The sequence below is a fragment of the Choristoneura fumiferana genome, chromosome 5 (assembly GCF_025370935.1).
Source record: "Choristoneura fumiferana chromosome 5, NRCan_CFum_1, whole genome shotgun sequence".
NCBI classification, from domain to species: Eukaryota; Metazoa; Arthropoda; class Insecta; order Lepidoptera; family Tortricidae; genus Choristoneura; species Choristoneura fumiferana.
Genome location: NC_133476.1, coordinates 20,608,114 through 20,632,294, shown reverse-complemented (window position 1 = coordinate 20,632,294; position 24,181 = coordinate 20,608,114). Strand labels below are relative to the sequence as shown.

General features: G+C 39.2%; 3 protein-coding genes across 5 annotated transcripts in view; 1 reads left to right on the top strand and 2 right to left on the bottom strand.

The window, feature by feature from the left end:
- The window catches only part of LOC141427742 (disintegrin and metalloproteinase domain-containing protein 22-like), a 163,720-nt gene extending 155,360 nt beyond the window's left edge, over positions 1 to 8,360 (top strand). Inside the window, exons 18-22 of the mRNA XM_074087334.1 lie at positions 1,105 to 1,163; positions 1,333 to 1,544; positions 2,241 to 2,608; positions 3,839 to 4,069; positions 5,580 to 8,360. Coding sequence (XP_073943435.1) covers positions 1,105 to 1,163; positions 1,333 to 1,544; positions 2,241 to 2,608; positions 3,839 to 4,069; positions 5,580 to 5,829 — 1,120 coding nt within the window. The 3' untranslated portion in view covers positions 5,830 to 8,360. The remainder of the gene's footprint in view (positions 1 to 1,104; positions 1,164 to 1,332; positions 1,545 to 2,240; positions 2,609 to 3,838; positions 4,070 to 5,579) is intronic.
- Positions 8,361 to 9,299: 939 nt separating this feature from the next.
- Positions 9,300 to 12,228, bottom strand: Dnaaf3 (Dynein axonemal assembly factor 3). The gene has a single exon (XM_074088396.1). The coding sequence runs from the start codon at positions 10,797 to 10,799 to the stop codon at positions 9,417 to 9,419; it is 1,383 nt and encodes a 460-aa protein (XP_073944497.1). The 5' UTR covers positions 10,800 to 12,228; the 3' UTR covers positions 9,300 to 9,416.
- A 2,377-nt stretch (positions 12,229 to 14,605) lies between these two features.
- LOC141427851 (adhesion G-protein coupled receptor G6-like) lies at positions 14,606 to 24,140 on the bottom strand. Of its 3 annotated transcripts, none has more exons than XM_074087439.1 (7): positions 24,028 to 24,140; positions 21,329 to 21,670; positions 20,174 to 20,407; positions 19,859 to 19,960; positions 18,012 to 18,240; positions 17,056 to 17,267; positions 14,606 to 16,640 (listed from the first exon to the last, which is right to left on the bottom strand). In XM_074087439.1, the coding sequence occupies exons 3-7, from the start codon at positions 20,273 to 20,275 to the stop codon at positions 14,892 to 14,894; spliced, it is 2,394 nt and encodes a 797-aa protein (XP_073943540.1). In that variant the 5' UTR covers positions 20,276 to 20,407; positions 21,329 to 21,670; positions 24,028 to 24,140; the 3' UTR covers positions 14,606 to 14,891. The 3 variants fall into 3 exon arrangements, with proteins under 3 accessions (XP_073943540.1, XP_073943539.1, XP_073943541.1); XM_074087438.1 differs by having other exon boundaries at positions 20,174 to 20,404; XM_074087440.1 differs by having other exon boundaries at positions 16,552 to 16,640; positions 17,123 to 17,267; positions 20,174 to 20,404.
- Positions 24,141 to 24,181: the final 41 nt, after the last annotated feature.

The following is a 24,181-nucleotide window of genomic DNA, read 5'->3' as shown; positions in this document are numbered from 1 at the left end:
TTTAGCTCGACATGTTTCGGGCTAATCCGTAGCCCTTCGTCTTCGGAGCAACGCGACTCAGCGGCTGCTGCAACACGCGCACTGCGCGCCGCCGCTCTGCTCGCGCGACTACCCGACGAAACTGACACCGGCACACAACTACCCGCGTTTTCATCATCATTACAACTGTCAAATGTAGGGTAGCACACAACACTAACAATATCGCTCTGTAAAGGTACGTTCACACACACCGATGACGCAGCACGAGTATTTAACACCGTTTTCCAACTCGGAGGTACCGTCCAACCACTATCCCGGTTGAAAATCGGCCGACGACTAATCTCGATGGCTTCACGCACTTTCCGCGGAATGAAAAATTTCTCTCTCGCAAGAACAGATACCTTATCAAATCTGATATAGTGCGTCGAATCCGAGTTCATTGAGTGCTCGGCCACAGCAGACCCCTTGTCGTCCTGTTTCCTCATACTGCGTATGTGCTCCGATACCCTTGTGGAAACGTTTCGTTTCGTAAAAGTGTGGAAGGGTATCGGAGCACATACGCAGTATGAGGAAACAGGACGACAAGGGGTCTGCTGTGGCCGAGCACTCAATGAACTCGGATTCGACGCACTATATCAGATTTGATAAGGTATCTGTTCTTGCGAGAGAGAAATTTTTCATTCCGCGGAAAGTGCGTGAAGCCATCGATAGTGGTTGGACGGTACCTCCGAGTTGGAAAACGGTGTTAAATACTCGTGCTGCGTCATCGGTGTGTGTGAACGTACCTTTACAGAGCGATATTGTTAGTGTTGTGTGCTACCCTACATTTGACAGTTGTAATGATGATGAAACGCGGGTAGTTGTGTGCCGGTGTCAGTTTCGTCGGGTAGTCGCGCGAGCAGAGCGGCGGCGCGCAGTGCGCGTGTTGCAGCAGCCGCTGAGTCGCGTTGCTCCGAAGACGAAGGGCTACGGATTAGCCCGAAACATGTCGAGCTAAACTCGATTTAAGACGTGAGTTATCCGGGTCATTATATTTAATATGAGTGAGTCTCACGGTAGTTTCATGTTCAAAATTACATTTGGATGGTAATACTTTAAATATAATGGAATGTTTGTCTATTTCAGAGACCATAAGCAAATGAAACGAGTACATTCGGGCAGTGAAGATGAACCTACGCATTCAGGTAACTATAACCCCTGCATTTTTAATTTGCCCACATCAATCAAAACTAAACTGTTACCTATTGGAGAAAATAAAAATAATCCTAATCTCATCATCAGTAAACGGTCAAAACAGAAAAAACCTCAAATAGTGATAGAAGCCTTTCTAAATCATGACATCGCTGGTTCCAGGTGAAGAAGACATAGCATTCATCGACGTGCAAACCAATTCGATGGCGAAGGTGCCAGAAAAGGGCATCTTGAAGAAACACGCGTACGGTGCCGTCGACGGCAAGGACAAGTGGGGTGACGACTCCCAGAGCGAGCATCTGGAAGCGGGGTCGCAGTCCGACGGACAGGAGCCCGGACCCGGCGCCGTCGCAGACATGGACTATAAATTCAAAGTAACTACGCTACAACTTTTGGCTGTTTGGTTGGAGATCGTATACTGTCCACATCGCGAAAACATTTTGCCCGAAAATGCTTTAAAAAACCTTTACAAAACGAAGGATTGAGTAGAGGCTCGAATAGTTCCCTTTTTCATTAGTACCGTATGTGAATGCATAGAGAATTTCAAACCAAACATAACTTCATATGTTTTTTTTTTCATCTATATAATCCAATACCTTTAAACGAGCAATTCTTGTGTGTATGTATAATCAGAATCTCGGAAACGGCTCCAACGATTTCGATGAAATTTGCTATGTGGGGGTTTTCGGGGATGACAAATCGATCTAGCTTGGTCTTATCTCTGGGAAAACGCTTATTATCGAGTTTTAGGCCGAGCAAAGCTCGGTCGCCCAGTTACTTTAAATTAGCTATCATTCGGTCATTACCTGGAATATTCAGAACTTTCATATTGACTAACTTAAGGCCAAATATCAAAGTGATAAATAAATACAAACAAACTTCATTGCTTTCATTCATTCAAACGTTCGTCTTTCCGAAAGCGCTAGTAGTATAAAAAAGTGACATACAAAAGATTCCTTTGTGGCCTTATGGATAAAAGTATCTTCATCACACAGGCCTTTCGATTTTTTTCAAATTTACTGTATAAACCATACGACATCATTATGTAGATATAGTGTCAACCTTTACAGGACCTGAACGGCTACCACGAAGGTATAATCGTGGCGCTGAAAACAGCGGCGGCGCAGCGCGCGAGCGCGGGCTCGGCCGCCGGCTCGGGCGACCTGCGCGCGCTGGAAGACTACGAGTACAAGCGCGAGCGCGCGCCCAGCGCGGAGAAGATCCACGAAGCAGAGCTGCGGCGGCAGCGCGCGGGGGATGAAGAGGAGGACGACGCGCCCTCCTGCGGGCCCATCAGGATCAGGAACCTCGAGGACCTCATACGGCAGCTGGAGCACCACTCGAGCCGGCACATGAGCCCCTCGGGCTCCGAGGACATACGGATGTCTGAGACCGAGGCTGATAGGCATTATAGGATCGAGCCGGGAGAGGGGCCGGCGTGAGTACATTTTTTAATGTTTTTACGATTAGAATGTATTTAGCTGACAACAAATGTTGCTGGTAGGATTCATAAAAAAATATTCTCCCTCTTTGTTTTGTTTAAGACAGACAGTGTAAGTACAGTCAACTACAAAGATATCGATACGGCCAAAGTTACAAAATTATGTATATGTCGGCGTATTATTATTTTGTCATTTACGTTATAATTTAAATCTGGTAAATTAACTTTCTGGTAGCGTATATTGATGGTTTAATCAATTACGTGTTATAAGAAACACCGTGTTAGAAATAACTACGCCATGTACACCATTTTCTACGAGCTCCGGTGACAATCAAAAATGACAACCTGTCGCAGCCAACTTTGGTTTTCATAAACGATGACGGCCAAATGGCCATATATAGCATTGGCAGAGGGAAAATGTGTTGTTTGTTATAAAAGTATTAAAAGTTAACGCACCACTGGCAAGCAATAAAAAAAAACTAGCCATAAACTAAATAATTATGTCATATTTTATTCCTGGAATTGGCGGGAAACTCAATTCGGTTCATTCATATTTCATACGATTCGCGCTGTCATCGTTCATCCACCGTCACCTCTCATATTTCGTTTTCTAGAATTTTTTTAGCATACAACGGGAAAAACTACTAGACACTGGCAAAATTGTCCTCCGATGGACAGAGCCATATTTTTTTAAAGAAACAACAACAACAATATTTCATACCGTGTTGAATGTGTCAGATGTGTGTAGAAAAGTCTTTAGCCTGATGATGATGATTTAAAAGTAGTCGTAGAAAAATTATTGTATACAACGTTGCATAACTTGGTCTTAAAACGATCGTGGCGTCTTTCATAGCGATATTCGCCTGCGGCTCATTTCGCTACCCGAACCAACTCGCTTTTTAAGACCTCACTTATACAACAGTTGCATAAAATACTATTAAGTCAATCCGGTTACTAGTACCTAGTGGGTAAATTTCGACTTTAGACTTGGGTAAATTTTAAGGATACCTTACATACCTACTAAATATACGCATATTATAAGCTTATAGAAAAGACCGACATGACTATGAGGAGATATGTAGAAAAAACAAGGGTTACCGACATAGCCAAGGGAATTAAACGACCAACTGCAGGTCTATGGGGGAGGCCTATGTCCAACAGTGGACCTCTTACGGCTGACATGATTATGATGAGAAAAGACCAATGACGATTGAAACGTTACCCCAGCAACCGTTGCCGCGGGCGCATCCCGGGCGAGGAGGAGTCCCGCTTCGGCTACCCGCGCTTCCGCGGCAGCGGGCGGCACCACGCGCCGCTGTTCGGCGCGGCGCACGGCCCGCACGCGCATGCGCACGCGCACGCGCCGCACTCGCCGCACGCGCGCGCGCCGCCCGACGACGACGCGCTCTACGAGACTGCCGACGCGGAGCGCCTGCGTGACGCCCCCGACAGCGAAAGGTGAGCACCACGCTCTATTCCATGTCTGTTTCATGTCTAGTTTGGTAGAGAGATTTCATCCTTATAGTTGACCCTAACGATCGATGCAATAAAAGTACAGGGTGTAATTTTTACAGATATTAGTCGGTTCGTCAAAATACCACATACAGGACTTATCACGCTATTTTTACACAAGTAATATTTACCTCGACGTTTCGGCAACGTGACTAATAACTAGTGCCTAATAAAAGTGACGTGACTAATAAAAGTGACCAAGTGCGGGAAGTTCGTGATACGAGTGCCGGTACTATTAGTGATCAAGTGCGGGTAGTTCGAAGAACTCGCGCTGCTAGGCAGACTTGACACCCCACACTTCAGTCTACTCGTGACCACGGCAACTGTAACGTTGCCGAAACGTCGAGGTAAATATTACTTGTGTAAAAATAGCGTGATAAGTCCCGTATGTGGTATTTTGACTATGAGTGAGATGTGAGGTATTTTGATTAGTCGGTTCGATTCCCGCGTATGGCAAGCGAATTTTCGAAAAATTTTGTTTGCAGTTTTCTTTCTTTTCAAAAATAAAGGATTGTTTTCTTTGAGTATTTACAGTATTAAGAGTACTTTCCCTTCAGGTGGCATTACTAAATTCCACCCTGTATAATTTGTGTGTACTGTATAAGACCGTAATAAACTCTCAAATTAGATGTAAATATTCTGAGATAATCGGAAATTGCCCCATGATGAGTCGATTGGCTTTAATACCATTCAAAATTAATAATAATTGAAATAAATCCCTAAAAACGATACAATCTTTTGTTAACTAAAATTGCATTAGAAACTGCACAATAAATAATACTCTGCACGATTAGTAATTTCTGGTATGATTTTTAATTTTATTTAATTTAATTAATTTGACGACCAGATGGCCTAGTGGTTAGAGAACCTGACTACGAAGCTTGAGGTCCCGGGTTCGATTCCCGCGTCGGGGCAGATATTTGTATGAAAAATACGAATGTTTGTTCTCGGGTCTTGGGTGTTTAATATGTATTTAAGTATGTATCTATCTATATAATTATATTTATCCGTTGCTTAGTACCCATAACACAAGCTTTGCTAAGCTTACTTTGGGACTATGTCAATTGGTGTGAATTGTCCCGTGATATTTATTTATTTATTTATTTATTGTTTTGTTTAATTTAATGTTATTTAATTGTATAATAATTTATAATAATTCAATGTAATATGGTTTACTTATTTAATTTTATGATATTTAATAAATTGAGTTTTTAGTAGTAATATCTAGTTAAAGTTAAATAACACATCACAAACACAACAGTAACACGCGGGCTCCCGATTCTAAAGTGGTATTTTCTAATCACCAACTTAAATCTATTTAATAGGCATTAGCCTTAGACTAGTGACCCCCCCCTTTAGCATCACGAGAGACTTTCCCGCGCCACAGAGCCGGCAGCCCGCGACCACCGCCAACACACGCCTCGACTCTCCGTTCCTCTTCTCTATCATTTTCTAGTGATGAATTTATTCAAGCTCAACAACAGTTAGCCCGGTGGGCGAGTGAAGACGCGGTGCCGGCGGCGGCGCAACGAGAGAGGGAGAGAGAGTACTTCCCCTCGCCCCCTGGCAGTTCCAGCAGCGACGCCACGTTGCGGCACTCGCTGGCGCCGGCTGGGGGCCCCGGCAGGGCGGGGGGCGCGGGGGGCCCCGGACCGCCCGCGCCACCCGCGTCGTGCTCCACGGCCTTCCCCGAGTACAAGCACTGACCGCGCGCTGCCGCTGCCGCGCCACCGAACTGTGACCGCGCGCACGCATTCTAAATCTAACCCTAAACGTAAACGTACGTGACTCGCCCGCGCGGACGGCGCCCGCCCCACGCGTTGCCGATTTCGCGAAGCTCGATCCCTGTGTTATTCGACCAATGTAAAACGTGTAGGCTAGTACGACTTCGCTCGACTAATTCAAAGGATTTGGATAAATTGATTGATACCAGTTGCAGTTCTATTGAATATTTTTAAAGTATTTATTAACGAACCCCACACGAATCCTGATTATTGGCTCTTAATATAGATTTACCGAGGAGAGTAGCTAAAAAGTGCAGAGTAATAGAGGTTTAGCCGTATATCCTTCCCCTAGTAGGTATATAGAGATTTAGCTTTACTAAAAATACGTACTAATGGGTGCGTTCGTAACTACCGTGAAATACTGCCAATAAGATTACTGCATGTTTGAAGTGAAACTATGCACGATACGAGTTCACGCGCATCAGCGATTAATCTACAGGTACTTAGATTAAGGTAAATGTCTATTTTATTCTTCAAGAAATCGCCAACCGTATGTGGCGCGGGCGGGCCGCCGCCGCGCGGGCGTGCGCCGACGCCTTAGAATAATATTCGATGTAACGAGCTGTTCGCACTGTTAGGATAATCACGTTACGAATAGTTTAACCGTTAGTAACACAATAATACTTCACACGTGTAGTTAATCTAATAAAGGAATAGTGAATTGGATGTAGGCCCGGAGGCGCGCGCGCCGAGCCGCCGCCTGTGAATACGTAGTTATTGTTAGAAATCAGTGACTTGTACATATACTGAAGTATGAAGTATTAAATTGCACATTTATTGATTGACTGAACTATAGTAATGACAAAATATAGAGTAAACTGTTGATTATAAGTTTCGATCTGCGATGTAAGCGCCGCTGCGCCCCCCGGCACATAAACTGTTACGTTGAAATGTTTAATAATTATATTTGTTCTATTGAAAAGATACGCTTTATAACTCTTATCTCTGTTCCGGTGGCGGGGGGCGCGGAGGGACGCGGGCTAGAGTAAGCTAGCGTAAGTAGTGCGCGGGCAGCGGGCAGCGCACCGCACGGGCCGCGTGGGCAGTGTACCGCACGAGCTACGGGCAGTGCATCCCACGGGCCGCGGGCAACGCACCGCACGGGCCGCGGGCAGTGCACCCCACGGGCCCCGGGCAGTGTACCGTACGGGTCGTGGGCAGTGCACCGCTCCGGCCACGGACCGCGGGCGGGTCCGCAGGGACGTCGAGTTCGCTTTTGTTTGACTTCCGACCGACGAAGCTCAAGTAGCTTGCGATTAGATAGGCTATTAACAAATTCAGCAAATGTATTATTAAGCGAAGCTTTAATGTAACATGTGTTAGTTTGAAGGATGTCGATATTCGATGCAAGGGGACGAGCTCGACGTCGTAAATCCGTGAATGTTTTGTCGTAGGTGTGATGCTAATTTAACGGTTGATTTAGCTTAAGTTCGCAAGTCCGATGATTTGTTTGTCAGAGACGTACAGCTTGTTCGATGTCGAGCGCCAGGTGTCGACTGGCGGGAAGTGGGCGACAAGGATCCGTCCCCGGAGATTAGAACAGACGTTCGCTCAGCACCTCTCCGACTGTGCCCGACTTCACACTGTTCCAATTTGTTACATTAGGAATTAAAAGTATCTTACAAACGAAATAACGCCAATATCAAACTAAATGTTCCAACTTCTTTTAATTTTATTTTTTATTTTTTTGTATTATGTTTGAAATAAATAAAACAATGTAAATCAATTTACTTAGATAAATAAATAACACTACACTATTACAGCGATCTCGTACCACCGTGCACTAATAAGTTGATATACTTACTAGACATAACGTACGCATATTCTAAAACTTAATGTGAATATAAAAGTTATCCATTTTATCAGAATATCTATTATTATTGTATTGAATAAACGAATTTATGCCGAAGTCAGTCGCGATGGAAAGAAATGTATGATAAAACGTGTTATAGTTTCGCGTTTATTTTATTGTAACAAATTTAGAACGTTATCGTTTCATTCGCGTTTACGCTAGGCTAGGTGGCGCGGCCACGACATACTCGTAGGGGTACCGACCGACAGTTAAATTATTGAAGAATAACTTAGACGAGCCTCCTATCGGCAGTTATCGTCCCGATATGACGTTCGCCGGGCCGAGCTGGCTGCCGCGCCCGATCTCCAATACTCTACTGATATTTGTTGTACTTTAAGTTAGTCTAAATAGTTACTATGAACACGTACAGGGTAGATGTTTATGCAATACTCTGTTGCTGGGAGCCGCACTCGCCGGTGCGGGCGAAGTCGGCGGCTGTACTCGCGCTCAACTACTCTGTCCTCAGAACACCGGTCTCCTGGCCACCCTACTTCATGTTCATCGACTTCGCCCCGCACGCACTTTTACCACGTACTCTCAACCGACTGAATTGGAGTCTTTTTAAATATCTTATTTCTCTTTTCCACCAAAAATCTACAACTCTAGAGAAAATAAGTCGGTTCTGCGTACGAGCGAATGCAAAACCCAGTAAGCGTCACGTGCGCGCGTTCATAACCTCCAGACTAGTCTGTGCGGCCAGCGTGACCCCTATTTCAATATTTTATGGGTGAATCCCGGAGGCTTCACAGACCAGTTTGTACGCGTAGGCCTAATCGTCAATTGCGAACGCGCCAGAATACGCCATTGCTCACGGTAGTGCTGTTCCTTGCACGAATCATTGCAACCGTTCGGAAATCGCAATCAGTGGGTCGAAATCGCTATGCCAAATGTATAAAGTTTTTAATAGGTAAGCCGGTTTGAAAAGTTTGTGTTTTAAACAACACTGTTGCCTAGTCGTGCTAGATGCGAATGCATGGAGCGAGTGTCTGACCACAAACTGCAATGTCATGTTTTCCTCCTCCAGGTTTGATTTTCAATATTGTTTTAACCGTCATATTTTAGAATCAGATTAAAATATCTCAGATTTATTTATTATTGTAAATTCAAACTATTCAAATAACTTAAATCAGCTCTCTTAGCTGCGATGCCTAAATTCTTAAATTTTATATTGTACCTCAACAGTGCGACAGTTCATAATATAGAAAATTAGAGAAAGTTTAGCTTAAAATCCAATACTTAAGTATTGTTTTTGTTGGATGTCGAGGAGGTGAATTGCTCAAAATGTAATGTCGTTCGCAATGATTCGCGCAAACAGACACCACGGCCGCCCTACTGAATAAACTAGAAATGTTAAAGTTAAGTGATATTATGTAATATAAAAATACGAATTTTAAACGAAAAAAAACGTTGAAACGTCATTTTCCGTTTGGTTTTGTCCTTGTAAATATATTTGCTATATGATTTACTAAATGAATGTAACATATTATTAATGAAAACAAAATTAGAATGACAAATTTTACTGATTGTTTTATTATTCCCTTTATTCGACTTCAAAGTGAAATTAAAAGTGACATTATAGCATACAGTTAACATTAGAATAAATAACTTAGACGCGGCTTCACACGCAGCTACTTAGACGCGGCTTAAAATTTTTACTTTAGTTCCCCAAATCAAAACTTCCACTAGATCTCTTAATACGAAACTTGGCATAGTCATCCATCTCAGGATTAAACGGAGAAAGGCTCTCACACTGTGCCGCTGTTGCCACCTGCTGCAGGGGATCTCCGAACGCCTTGACATCATCTCTCTTCAGTTCCACTAAGTATTTTCTGGACTCCATGAGCACCACAGCGTCATCTCGCGCCATGGACCACACGCTTGGCTTCACTCGCTGTAGCATATTTTGTCCCACAAATACGCCGTGAAACAGTCCTTGGAACTGAGGCTTATGCGGATAGTGGTCTAAAGCGGAAAGCGACAGGAAGTGGACCTTAGCGTAGTCCACATTGATATAAGTGTCACGGTCTTCGCGGAGCAGCAAGGGTGCCTCAGGTCCGCTTCGGGATATCTTAGCGTCGAAATCGCACATCACTGCCATTCCTAAGTTATGTTCTGTATCCGTACTCATCACGCTAGCATCAAACTTCGCGTGGTTCTCTACTTCATACAGCATGCGCATCACATTGCGCTCGGTCACGTCCGTAGCACGCTTATAACTTACGCCGTGGGAAGATTTCAGCATGTCTTTGTCCTCGCAGGTCAATCCATACGCCACGTAAGGTGAGGCCACTATATCACCAAGGTAGCCTCGATGCAAGTATCGGTCTCCACACTTGTATACGCCAGCCGCCAACGTTACGTTTGGTCGGCATACTTCAGTCTCCAGCCAAGTGAACGCTATGCCATGCTCCCTGAAGTGCTTGTACTCTTGAAAGCAGATTTGGCTGGCAATTTCCTTCAAACGCATGTGATAATCCCAATCGAATACTCCTGCTCTACTATCGTATCTCAAGCCAAGAGAGTTTCTGAGACGGTGTTCCCATAATTCACAGGAATTGAACTGATTAGTGTTGCCTGTAGCCCAAAAATTCATGAGGTTTTCCATGTAGTCACGTTCACGATATTTCATTTGCTCAATGGAAACACAAGGGAACAGGCAAGTCATGAAATCTGGGTTTGTGACCATGCCGACTAACTGACGAGCTTTGGCTATGACATACCTGGATGTCGGCGGGCGTAGTAATATGTTCCCATACACTTCGAGAAATCGTCTGGTTTTCTCCAACAATCCACATCTTGTTGTCTTCTCAAAAGCTAGAGACATTAAGAGAAGTTGCCTGGCGATGATCTCTGGACAGCCATCGACCACGAATAAATTCATGTAGCGACGTTCATGCCTGTACGCCTGTGATATGGTTTTGATGAGATGTCGTGCATCACAGCCTCCGATAACTAGGAAATTTAACTCGTAAGCACTGTTGTCGCCATATTTCAAGTATTCTTCTTGGAGATCGAGCGCTGGACTGAGACCCCAGAACATGTTGCGATTTTTTTGCAAATTGATGTTGATGCTTCGAGAGTTGACTGAAGAATATTGTCAATGTCATGGCGACGTAAACAATGAGAGGCAACGAAGCGGAGGTTTAATAGGGGGTTGTCATAGCAACTGGTTATTTATACCTACGTGTTGCCGCTTGAGTAGCACGGGCGCGGCCAGAGCAGGCGCGACTAATTAAACGCAGATAATCTGTCAAGTGGATAATGAAAATGAGGGTTTATTCATTAACTTCAAGGATTATTATATTAATAGCTCCTGGATAGTTCAGTTTACATAAGTTTTAACTTGAAATTAGCGACTTCTACGTTATGTTTAAAGGTGAGGTTTTTCCTGGGAAAACTAAATCTTATTTTAACGTCATTTAAATTTACGATTTCAAAAATATATTTACTTAAATAGGGATTAAAATCACCAAACACCGTGATTTCATTTGTCATAATTTCACTAAGCAACGTTTGCCATAAAATATAAATAGAACCATGTTGTTCTGTGGCTTTTAAAAATTTCATCTTAAAAAAAGCAGTAGATTAAGTTGAGTTCAAACTCAAATAAGTCCAATTCTAAGAATTTTACGATTTCGGTATCAAAAGAAAAGGCAAATAAGGTAGATACTCTCCTAAGAGGGTAGAGTGGACTTATCTGAGTTTAAAGATAAGCGACTCAGTTAGTCTAATATCAACTCTAAAGAAAAGAAAAATCAGAAATAAATTACTTCATTACCAATGAAAATTAAAGAAAACGATACATCCATACTATTTTTAAAATGAAACTTTGCTACTCTTATAATATAGGTCAGTAATTCAAGCAAAAGCACGATACACAGAAACAAATAGGTACATAAGACAATTATAGAAGAAGTATGTTTCAAGTAAGCAGCTTCAAAACCGCGTTTATGATAAAAATATGAGCCATGGAAGGATAAAATTAAGTGTAAAGGTACCTTCATATTTGCCTTGTCCTTATTTTCTTTATTATGTAAAATTAAGTAACGATCAACAAAATAAACAACTGAATTGGTTGTTATCTTAAAAATATATCAATAAACTATACAGGGTTATTGGTAATTCGACGTATTCCCGTCAGGAGTTGTTAGGGGTGACTATTTGCATTAATTTTAACCCCCATATGCATTATGCAAAAGTGAACCATTTTTGAGTAATGTTTTCTTAGCTTTTCTTCAAAATAAGTCAAAAATGCAACATCAAAAATTTATTTTAAAAAAAGTATCAATTTAAATCTATTTTTTCTTTTGATTTATAAAAATGATTGAACACTGGTCATTTATCAATGTTAAAACAACAATTTCATGGGTCCAAATTGAAAGATACGAGACATAAACGATATTATTTCAATATTTTTTTGATATTTTTTTACTAAAATGCCTTAAAAACAAAAAACTTAGCTTGTAGATTACTTTTAAAAACATAACCGTTTTTTTTAGCTTACTTTTAAGAAACTGAAAAAAAATATATCACAAAGGAAGCAGGCGGAAATTTGTATTCGAACTAAACTCAAGGTCATTCTTTAAAATTTCCATAAAATTAATTTAAAACAATACCCAATGTAAAAAAACAAAATATAATAATTTAAAATAAAATTCAGAATCAGTAACAGTTTAGTAGTAATAACAATTAAAAATTAATAACAAGTAACAATTCAGACTTTTTGTAATTTAACCTAATTCAAGTTCTTGCTCGAAGTGACTTCCCCTACTGCGTACGCGCATACAATCGTGAGTATATTTACTTCAAAAAACACGGCGTAACTTGCACACAACAACGCATTGCAATTTGCACAACGCAACGCCTATTTGTAAAACAAAACCAAAGCACGCGTGGAAAGTTTTTGAAAATACCGGCCTAGTGCGATTCGGACTCGCGCAAGAAGGGTTCCGCACCATTATCTATACAACATTAGACATTAGCAAAAAAACGGCAAGAAAATCAAGTTTGTTGTATAGGATCCCCTTAAATATTTATTTTATACACATAAATAAACCTGTTGCCGTTATTAATATCAAGCAAAACATGTATGTATATAAGGCAGATGTGCATTTTGGTTGGAGAACATCCTAAATATTTTGTCAAAAAAAAATACTCGGCATAAGGATAGGCTACAACTACCACTTGTAAAATTAGAAGTTTATGGAAAAAAATGCTTTATGTATGGCTATCAAAATATACAACAGCTTACCAAGTCACATAGAGACATGTCATTTAAGTAAATTCAAATCAGTACTTACCGAATGGCTAGTAGATAAATGCTTTTATTCCGTTAAAGAATACTTAGATCGGTTATAAATAATAGTCTTATAACAAGTTTTATAAATTAAGATTACTCGTACATCTACTACTTAAGTGCTGTGATACCATTGTAGTTAATATTTTAGTTAGATACTATAATATAATACAAATGAAAGTTACCTGAAGCCGTGGTGGCCTAGTGGTTTGACCTATCGCCTCTCAAGCAGAGGGTCATGGGTTCAAACCCCGGCTCGCACTTCTGAGTTTTTCGAAATTCATGTGCGGAATTACATTTGATATTTACCACGAGCTTTGCGGTGAAGGAAAACATCGTGAGGAAACCTGCACAAACCTGCGAAGCAATTCAATGGTGCGTGTGAAGTTCCCAATCCGCACTGGGCCCGCGTGGGAACTATGGCCCAAGCCCTCTTGTTCTGAGAGGAGGCCTGTGCCCAGCAGTGGGACGTATATAGGCTGGGATGGAAAAGTTACCTGTATATACAACTCAGTCATATGTTTATGTTAAATGTGTTAAGTTTTTCTTTTTATTGTTTAATTGTTTAAATGTAGGTATCTACATACTGTTTATTAACTTTTTATAGATTTTGTAGCTCATAATAAATATGTTAAAATTTTGCATGCCGATGAGGCAGATCATAGTGTAGTTAACTGTGGTCTTGCAATAAAAATATTTCATTTCATTTCAAAAAACGGCGAAATAATTACGTTTGATGTATTGGGAGCCCCACTTAAATATTTATTTTATTCTGTTTTTAGTATTTGTTGTTATAGCGGCCATAGTAATACATACTCTGTGAAAATTTAAAGTGTCTAACTATTACGGTTCAAGAGATAGAGCCGTGTGACAGACGGACAGGCAGAAAGACAGCGGAGTCTCAGTAATAAGGTTTCGTTTCCTTTGGGTACGGAACCCTAAAAAGAACTCTTTGAAAACGTTGTTTTTTTTTTCTTAACCTGCCAGTTTGCTTCCTTCATTGACTTAGGTATGCATTAAACGTATTTGCAAGATATTTAAACAGCGATTTTAAGTTTAGTTCGAATACGAATTTCTGCCTGCTGCCTTTTATTTATTTATTTATAAAGTTTATCCACATCATGTATATTAACAATTTGAGCCATATTATAAACTATTTACTGGTACTTTATTCCGATATATGTGACAATCACGGAGCACATGTCATTGACCATAAATGCGAGATGTCCATTACAATGTTAAAAATTTTGTTACTTAACGTTTAAAATAAAATTTGGTAAGTTTCTTTGAAATAAGGTTCTAGTTGCTATGCACTGTTGGAGAGCTAAGAAAACGGTTATGTTTTTAAAATAATCTGCAAGCCAAGTTTCATAACGTTTTTTGTTTTTGTTTTTAAGGCATTTTAGTGGGAAAAAAACTCAAAAAATATTTAAATAATATAGTTTTTTGTCTCGCATTTTTAAATTTGGACCGATAATTGTTGTTTTTATATTGATAAATAACCAGTGTTTAATCTTTTTTATAAATCAAAAGAAAAAAAAAATTGGTACTTTTTTTAAATACATTTTTGATGTTGCATTTTTGACTTCTTTTGAAAAAAGCTAAAAAACATGATAACTCAAAAATGGTTCACTTTTGCATAATGCATATATGGGGTTAAAATTATCGCAAATAGTCACCCTTATCACCTCCTAACGGGAATACGTCGAATTTCCAATAACCCTGTATAATTTAGCAACATTATACTTAATTGGTAAATCATTTACATGAATAGTTCTTATATTTACATTGTCAGTTACTAAATTTATGTTACATATGTTAGATATTAGGAAAACGTTAACTTATTAATGAGGCGCTTTGAGTGGGTATATTGTAAATAATTATCTCAGGACTATGAAAATCTTTTTCATTACCGTTACCTTGTTTGCGACTCGAGTCATTTTCGTCATATTTTTGACCACCTTCACTATTATTACTTTTTCTGTGAGACGCAGATGTATCAGCATCAGGATTTTCAACATTTGAGTTATCGTCTGAATTATTTTCATTCAATTCCTTGGTTGTACTTTTTTGGAAACTATCATGATTTTTTATTTCTTTACTATTTCTTGGACTCTTATTGCCGTCGTTTTTAACTTCAACGTCCTTGATATCATCTTCTGATTTTTCACTTGTCGATGAACGGGTTTCATCAAGCTCGGATTTTTTCCTTAACTTGATATCTTCTTCTTCAACTACTTTCCGAATTGCTATATCTAAAGAGTTTTCATCGTCATTTTCAAGGTCTTCGTTGTTCTCATCTTCATAAAGATTGTTAAAAGATTTTGCTGTAACAAAAGAACCCTCACTTTCGTATCTTTTAAAAGAGTTTGTGTCTTCTATAACGGCAGAACCTGTTGAGACGTTATATTCTACAGCTCGTCCACTGCTAGCATTACTCATTAACGACGTAATGTTGGTCCTACTAGATGTTGGTTCAATGAAAGCTTGTTGTTCACTTTCGTCCCTCGCGGGTTCGCTTCTGTTCGTTAACAGTGAAGAACTGACCGGCGCCTTAGTCTTTTTCTTCTTCATATGCAACTTATTCAACCACAAGTCACGAGTTTTAGTATTTACTATTACAAAAAATATAAACAGCACGAACCCTTGGTAGCTCGTTGTGAATGTGAAAAGGTATGCAGCAACAATGTTATACGCGAATAGGCCAAAAACCCAGGGCAATCCAAATAGAAAGACTAGTAGACAACTCACGGAAGCTCGACGAAAAAGTTCACTTGAATCGCCATGCTTCTGAATCTTACTTGTCGCAAACACTGACCGGATTATTAGTGCAAATAGTATCCAATTTGTTAGAACTATCAAAGCAATTGGAGTATAGACAGACAACCAAAGACTTAGTCCTGAAGGGTAGCAGAAGGCTGCACTGGGTACTTTATCTTCAAATTTTTTTACGTAAGACTCAGGAGACACAGCTACAAGGATAGTAACAATTGCTAAAGGACAAAACCATGAAAATGCGGATGCCTTCAATAACTTTCGCGGAGGATCTCTGGCAAATATTAGAACCAATTTCCTGTACGATATAATAGCAGCTACTAGCATCCAACAGAATGAAGCCAAGACCGAATAGTGCAAAAGTACACCGACAAAGAAACAAAACATGTTGTAGTTTTGAAACCTCGAAAATACAATAATAAGGAAGCATGTCACATTGATCAACAAAGCCAAAGTTAATTGGATCCAAATTCTGTTATTAAAATCATTTCTCCACGATCGAAACACAATCGCAGTTAGAGCAATCACAATCAATCCAAAAAGAGATAGAAAACATCCGACTAACGATATTATTTTTAGGGCTTTTTCGTTTTCTTCTGAGAAGACGGCTTTTGGTACTAAGACTTCAGCGAAGTGTGTGAGGTGGGTGCATCGGCAGGTGTCCAAGAGGCCTGACGCTGACGAGATGAAAGAGCAGCCTTCCTGGGACCAGTACCCAGTCCCGTTGTCCGTGAAGTGCCAGTAAGCGCAGGCGCGGGTCATGTTGCGGACAGGGTTGTGTATCGATGGTTTGAAATGAATGTCGATTACCTGAAAAGTAAACAACGCTACCTTACAAATAAATCTTTGTTAAATATTGATTTTCATAAAAGCTTTTTTATTGAATGTACATTTGATTGTATTGCATTGTCGTCCAATCTACTTAATTATATGTAAACCAAATTTCAAGTCAATCCGACCAGAAAAAGTGATTTGAAAGAATTTTCAAAATTCTCTTTACCTCTCCCGCGTTTATCTGCGTGTCGTCCCGGTCGTGTCTCACGAACTTCGTACCTAAGCTTGCTATTAAATTTGACATATATTGAACATTACCTCTCCCTCGTTCATCTGCGTGAAGTTCTCTACATTGACGCAATCAAATCACTCTGCTGTTGACGACGTACGAACTTCGGTCGGTCACACGAACGAACTTCGTACTAAAGCTTGAACTTGAGCTATGTTGTACCTCTCCCTCGTTCATCTGCGTGAAGTTCTCCACATTGACACTAATGACTCTGCTGTTGACGACGTACTGGTCATTGCGGTCGTGTCGCACGAACGCGCGGTTGGACCGGAACACCACGAAGCTGATGCGGCGGCTGGTCTCCGACAGCGACTGCGGCAGGTTCACCACTGCCTCGCTGTTGTCGCTGGATAGGATGTTCGTATCCACGTCTCCTGGAAATGGTAAATGCTTGCGTTTAGTCGAAAATTGCTCGATCATATCATGATTGCAACATGTTTGAGTGAAATAATGTGAAATCAACAAAAATGTATCATAATATCGATAATTTGCTGGTTTACTTCTAGCCTCGTAAATCATCTTTTACGCATCTGCAATACCCCTGGTGTTGCAGGTGTTTATGGGCGGTGGTGATCTCTTCCCATCAGGAGACCCACTTGATCGTTTTCCATCCAGTCGAATAAAAAAAAACAACGTGGAGTAGGTGATTTTTTTTCAATTAAATGAAAACTTTACATTTATTGAAATAATTGCCAAAATAAAAAAAGGAATTATCCATTCGAACTGTGGAGCTCTATGTATGTTATAAAAATTAGCAAACATACACACACGCACATAAGTACAAACTTTCGCATTAGTAATATTAGTAGGAGATGAGATAGCACGTGCAGAATAACTTTTTTTAATCTTTTTATGTGATAAATGACTAAATATGAGTACAGCGCAATAAACAAACTCAAACTAATTAATTGTTGCAAGAAATTCATCACAATAAAGTGTGAAAGCGACCTACAAAGATGAACTTTCATCCTGTTAGGATGAAAAAGATGAAGCGCTGGTAGTAGGTATAAAAAGTGACAATTGAATTAGCCTTTTGTGGCCCACTTACAGAATAGACGGTTCGCTTTTTACATTTCTTTTGAACGTTCATAATAATTAAAACTCCCAGTTGCACTCACCGTGAAAGATCTCAAAGCTGTCATCAGAGAATCCGTAATCATTGGCCGCTATCCGCAGCCCCCGCACGGGGTGCGCGGGCGCCGAGTCCGCCATCACCACGGCGACATTGTGCCGCGCCGTGGTGACCGCCTGGGACCCGTTGAGGTCTGCGCGCCCGCCCAGCGCGTCCAAAGCGTGGAGCATTGTACACGGAAACTCTAACTCTTCGGCGTCCAAGAGGACGTCTAACTGGAAACATGTATTACTCATCATCATTATCTATTCTCAGTCTATATTGTGCCGCTACGTGGCTACCGCCTGGGTTTAGGTCTGCGCGCCCGCCGAACGCGTCCAGGGCGTAGAGCATTGTACACGGAACCTCTAGGTATTCAGTTTCCAAAAGGACATCCAACTGGAAACATGTTTTATTCATCATCATCATCATCTCAGCTTATATAACGTCCCACTGCTGGGCACCTCTCAGAATATTAGGGCTTGGGCCGTAGTCCCCACGCGGACCCAGGGCGGATTGGAAACTTCACATACACTTTTCGTCAAGCTTTGGCTCATTTTGGTGGCTTTTTTTATTTTTGTTGTCCGAGTCAAAATGATATATCTTTAATACGTTACAAGTTATAATAAATATTGTGTCGTAATGAACCTTCCTTATATAGTAGTTTTGGAGGTATTATGATTTTAGTAATTTGTGCTTGGTTGGGCACATCTACACCGATTGACTTTTGTATATATTCAAGGTAAACATTTTTCTTGATATTGTCTGCTGGAAATAAAAAAAAAAATAATGTCTTTATTAATCGTTTTAAATTGCCAAAATCTTACAAAATACATGTTTAACTCGTAGTAAAAAATAGTTCAGTGTTTAAGGGCGGTAAATAAGGAATTACAACGTCTATTGTCGATTAATGATTTTTCATTTGCTCTTAAACGTCGTAACATGCAGGCTACCTTAGTTCTAAATAAAACCCTCGTAATCATGAAACTGGTCGGTAAATGAGTCATTTACTAATTTTCTTGTCATCCATACTGCATGGCGTGCTGGTCGTTGCGTTATGGTCATCCTGGCGCTGCCAAGAGCGTAGTCAGCGTATCGGCAATTTTTGAAAAAATATTAGTTTTTCTTTTACAAATATACAATTTACTCGCCATTGTATGTCGCAGTACTAGAATAACGGACTAACTAAAGCTCATTCGACTTGGTACTCTCGTTCGTAATTATCGCCTTAAGACACAATGTATTCTTTTCGAGGAGAAGATTAAGTTTATTTACAAATAGTGATAATTTAGTTTTAAAGTAGGTATCTAAGTGTTTATATTTTACTTGAAATAAGTGCATTTCAATAATGTTGTAAATGCAAAGTTTTAAATGTAAAAGGCTAAAAATGAAATTATAATTATCAAATTATTGCAAAATTTGCATGATTCTACATTACTTCCAATTTACGATGTCGCTTACTTCATTATTCTAAGTCTTACATACCTTGCCTTAAATTCTATTTATCACTTCAAAGTTGACGTCTTTAGATATATATCGTAATAGCAAACTCATTTAATTATAGTTTTTGTTTCCTGTATTGCTCTTTGCTAATAAATATTTACAACTCTTCATGTCAATCAGTCAATCGAGTCGCTTCTTACTTCTTACCTACCTTATAGTCGGATTGACTTTTATTATATATCTACATCCGTTTATAGTTTTTTTTTATAGTTGGTATACATTTAACGAAATTTCAAATAAAGTAAAAAAATTAACAGTCTTTAAAACAGTCGTTATAAAATTTTGTTAAAATTAAAATATTAACAAAATCAACATACAAAACTTTTTCTAAAAATATTTGTCTGTATTCACCTGATCGAATGCATCAGCCACATTATCAACGGTCACGATGGACGACTCGTTGCTCAACAAATTGTCCAGGCCCTCTAACATTTGATTCAGCTCTTCTTCTGGCTGTAGAATAATTTTAATTCATAAAGTTTTTCATTTCTTAAAAATAATCTAAAAGGATCATGCGAGTTAATCTACCAATTAAACCAAATTATACGAGGATAATTGCCAATATTAAGCGATCATTATTGTTGACTGCAATAAAACAGTCTCATAAAAAATTCTGGTCAGTTTCAAATAAAAAAAACATTGTTTAAGTAAAATAAAAAACTTTACCGTTTTCGCTGGTATCGTTGTCTTTATATACGCTTCAGTAGACGCGTTTTCTGGTGTATCTACCACAGTAACGCCTGGCGCAGCTGTTGTAGTGCGTATCATTATAACTTGGTTCTCGTATCTTTTTTCGGTGACACCGCCCGCCGCCGTTGCCGACGCCGTTTCGTCGAATTTGACTTCATATTCGTCAGCATTCTCGTCATCATCGAGTATTATGTCATAGTTTTCTTCCTACTTTGAAAAGATTTAATCAAAAGTCGATGGTTGATTAAGCAGGCCAAGATATGACTAGAGACCGGATTATATGCAATTGCATATTTAGTCGGTTATCATCGGTTATGGCATATTTTACTTGAAATCTTGTGAAGATACATATTTTTACTATATTTGCAATATTTCTGGGTAGGACAGTTAAATGATTCATAGTCAAAAGCAATATTATGCTGACGTGCACTTCAATTCAATTTGCTGGCCAGTTATTTACCTCAGTGAATGTGGAATGCTATTTTTCCACTTTTAGAAATATTTTGAGTGATTGAAGGGACAGTTTTAATCACGGTTTTAGTACTGAAAATTTGGAACAGCATCTCGTTTTGAATAATAGAAATGTTTAATTGTCAGTGTCGTTATTTAGTTTTTAAAATGAAGTATTAAAAAATTAGTCTTTCTTGATTGTAATGCTTTTTATGTTGCATAATATAATCCGGTGTCTAAGTATAACAAATGAAAAACGTAATACATTTCTACGCAGACCTACATGTACTTACCACTTCAACACGTAGGTATAGGTCCCTTGAATAAAGTAAAGCGCAAACCACAATCATGCAATTGTCTTTCGTTCTATCCGAAGTCCAGCCCAATACTAAGTTATGCTATATTTAATCATACATAAATCGTTTCCTTGAAATATTTGTATGCCTATTTAGTTCAGCCATTCTCAAAGTGTGCTCCGTGAAGGTTCTGTGGGGGTTCCGCAAAAAGATTGGGAATCGTTAAAATAAGTAACTTAAGGTGGCAAAGTACAACCTCCCATACAATTAGTTGATTTTTGTTTATTTTAGGGCTCCGACAAATATGTAGTTTTGAAATAGGGTACCGTCACGAAAAAACTTTGAGAACCGCTGATTTAATTGATATGAATGGCAGCAAACTTACTGGCAACGGTACTTCTGTAGTAGATTCCTCTGAGACTGTTTTAGGTGTGTAGGAACTTGTAGTATTCTCATATATTGTAGAAACATTTGAAGTCTGATTTAGAGGTAGAAGAGTAAATGGCAGTTGCCAATGCGAATGATGCATGGGACCATATGGCCTATGTGGTCTAAACGGGCCTTCCAAGCCCGAACATTGTAAAAAGAATACTGTTAAACATGTCAAAAAGACTAGTGAGATGCAAGTATGTATACTGTTAGGTAGTGATTTCGATTCTAATTTGCGTCTTGGTCGTTTCTGTGATTGGCCTTTTGGTGCCGCAGAATTATGTGTCTGTAAAAACATCTGAAAATGATATCGTTCATGTTAGTTTTAAAGATCATCAATTCATCATCATCTCAGCCTATATACGTCCCACTACTGAGCACAGGCCTCCTCTCAAAATGAGAGAGCTAAAATGAATGAGTGGGAATGGAGATTTTTAAAGAGTATTGTCTCTAATGGTGGTGACTCATAATATAAATAATTATGACAGTGAACTTGAGATATTTAACTTTAAATTATCTACTTGAAAATGGAAGAACACATAAACGAGTAGCTTGTTCATTATCTTCAGTTTTAAATTAAGTAAAATTAAATAGTACTTATTTAACATGGCCGACCTACGTATTTAAGTTTAAATATTAAAAGGGGCCAGTCTGAAAATCAGCGCTGCGTATATACCACTAATCTAGCAAAAGCTGAGACTGGCACCCATTGCCTACATAAGCCAGTTATTGTTTTGTTTTAATTTGTAATTTTTTGTTTTAATCTGTATGTTTATGTGGTTTTATTTTTGTCTTATGTAGTTTTGGAACTTTCTAAAATTGTGTGAATAAGTTAAGATGTGGCAATAAAGATATTTTTTTATTTTATTTTTTTTAAGTTAACATTCTATATAATGGATAATAATCATTATCGTCATAACGCCCGGACTGGGCCATTACTTATCAGCAATTACAGCATCGAGTGGATAATTCGCTTTTAGCTGTATTTATGTTATCTATTCTACTCTACAGTTAAGATTAGGTACTCTTCCCAACCGTAACATTGACAGAAATTTGCTAAGCGTTGTTGCCATGAGTGTAAAACTAGAATTATAAACAATTTGCACGGGCCTTTTATGACTTTAAATGTGTGAGGACATTTTGGGTTTATTATAAGAAATTAAAATAACGAGCACCATTCATTTAAGCAAAAGTGTCTTGGCTTTCCTTACTGTATAAAGTATTAAAAAAAAATACTCATGTACATACTCATGATTAAGAAAAACCTAAAATTCGGGTATCTAATTTTTACCATAAAAAGTAAATGGTTGATAGATATATTTTAGACTTTAAATGGCTGCAAGGGGTTGGTCTGGGACTGTCTAGAACACAATTTGACTACATTTGATTTTGCCTAGAGCTTAAAGTGACTACTGCATAATGGGTCGAACACTCAATTCTACTAAAACACAAATTGACTAGTAAGTACTTACCGAAAAAACCTAGAACACATTTTGCCCTTAGCATTCTGCCTACTGTTGTCTTTTGTTTTTGAATGTACAGGCGAGGTCAAAAATGAATATACTTAACCTCTAGAGACATTTTCCTAATCTCACTCGACACAGAAACAATGTCGACGGAGCTCCGCTCACGCGGAGCTCCTATTATTGTGAGCTTCCTTCGGGCTGATGCAAACTTAACACAACCTAAACCGGCCTTTGTTTCCGTGTCGATTAAAATTGGAAGAAAATGCGATTGTGATAATAAGCTTCAATAAAATATTACTCCTAAATAATTAAGAGAATAGAAAAACATACCAATAATAAACTTGGTAAACATTAAGAGATGGAAAATAATTGTTCTACCTGGATGTCCGAACAATCTGGGTTCATATCACTATGCTATGTAGGAAAAATATGCACTAGTCAATTTGTGTTTTAGTAGATTTGAGTGTTCGACCCATTATGCAGTAGTCACTAAACTTTAAGCTTTAGGCAAAAATCAAATGTAGTCAAGCAAGCAGGTGGTAGAACCTTGTGCAAGGTCCGCCCGGATTGCTACCACCATCTTGCTCGCTAATCCTGTCGTGAAGCAGCAGTGCTTGCACTGTTGTGTTTCGGCGTGGAGAGTAAGACAGCCGGTGAAATTACTGGCACTTGAGGTATCCCATCTTAGGGCTCTAGGTTGGCAACGCATCTGCAATACCCCTGGTGTTGCAGATGTTTATGGGCGGTGGTGATCTCTTACCATCAGGAGACCCACTTGCTCGTTTGCCATCCAGTCGAATAAAAAAAATTGTGTTCCTAGACAGTCCCAGACCACCCTGAGCGAATTAAACCGATTATGATATCATTACTATTTATATATTCTAAGATTCAGAGTCAGTTATAGAGCTTAAAACATCAAAAGGCTATTTTCACTGGCAAGTCAATGTAACATCCCCATATAAATAAAAATCTCTTCCTTCCTTGCCTATGAAGGCAACATCTGCAGAAGGCATATGATGATGACATCATATAAATAAAAATATTTAATACACTTTACTTGGCTTCTTCACTTTACCATATAACATAATAAGGAGTAATTTGATTGCATGAGAAAATAAGGAACTTCCGTCAAAGATTACTTTCCTTATTTATTTTTTTATATTACTACCAATTTTTACTTATGACATACCTTTTTTCAGTTTCTTCTGATAAATAAAAATACAAAACTATTTTTCAAAGTACACTATTTACGAGTAAATAAAATTAAAGCTTGTACCCGTTTGAAACACATCGCACTTGTCTTTATCACCTTGGTGGACTGTGTCAGATTGTTAAACTTATCA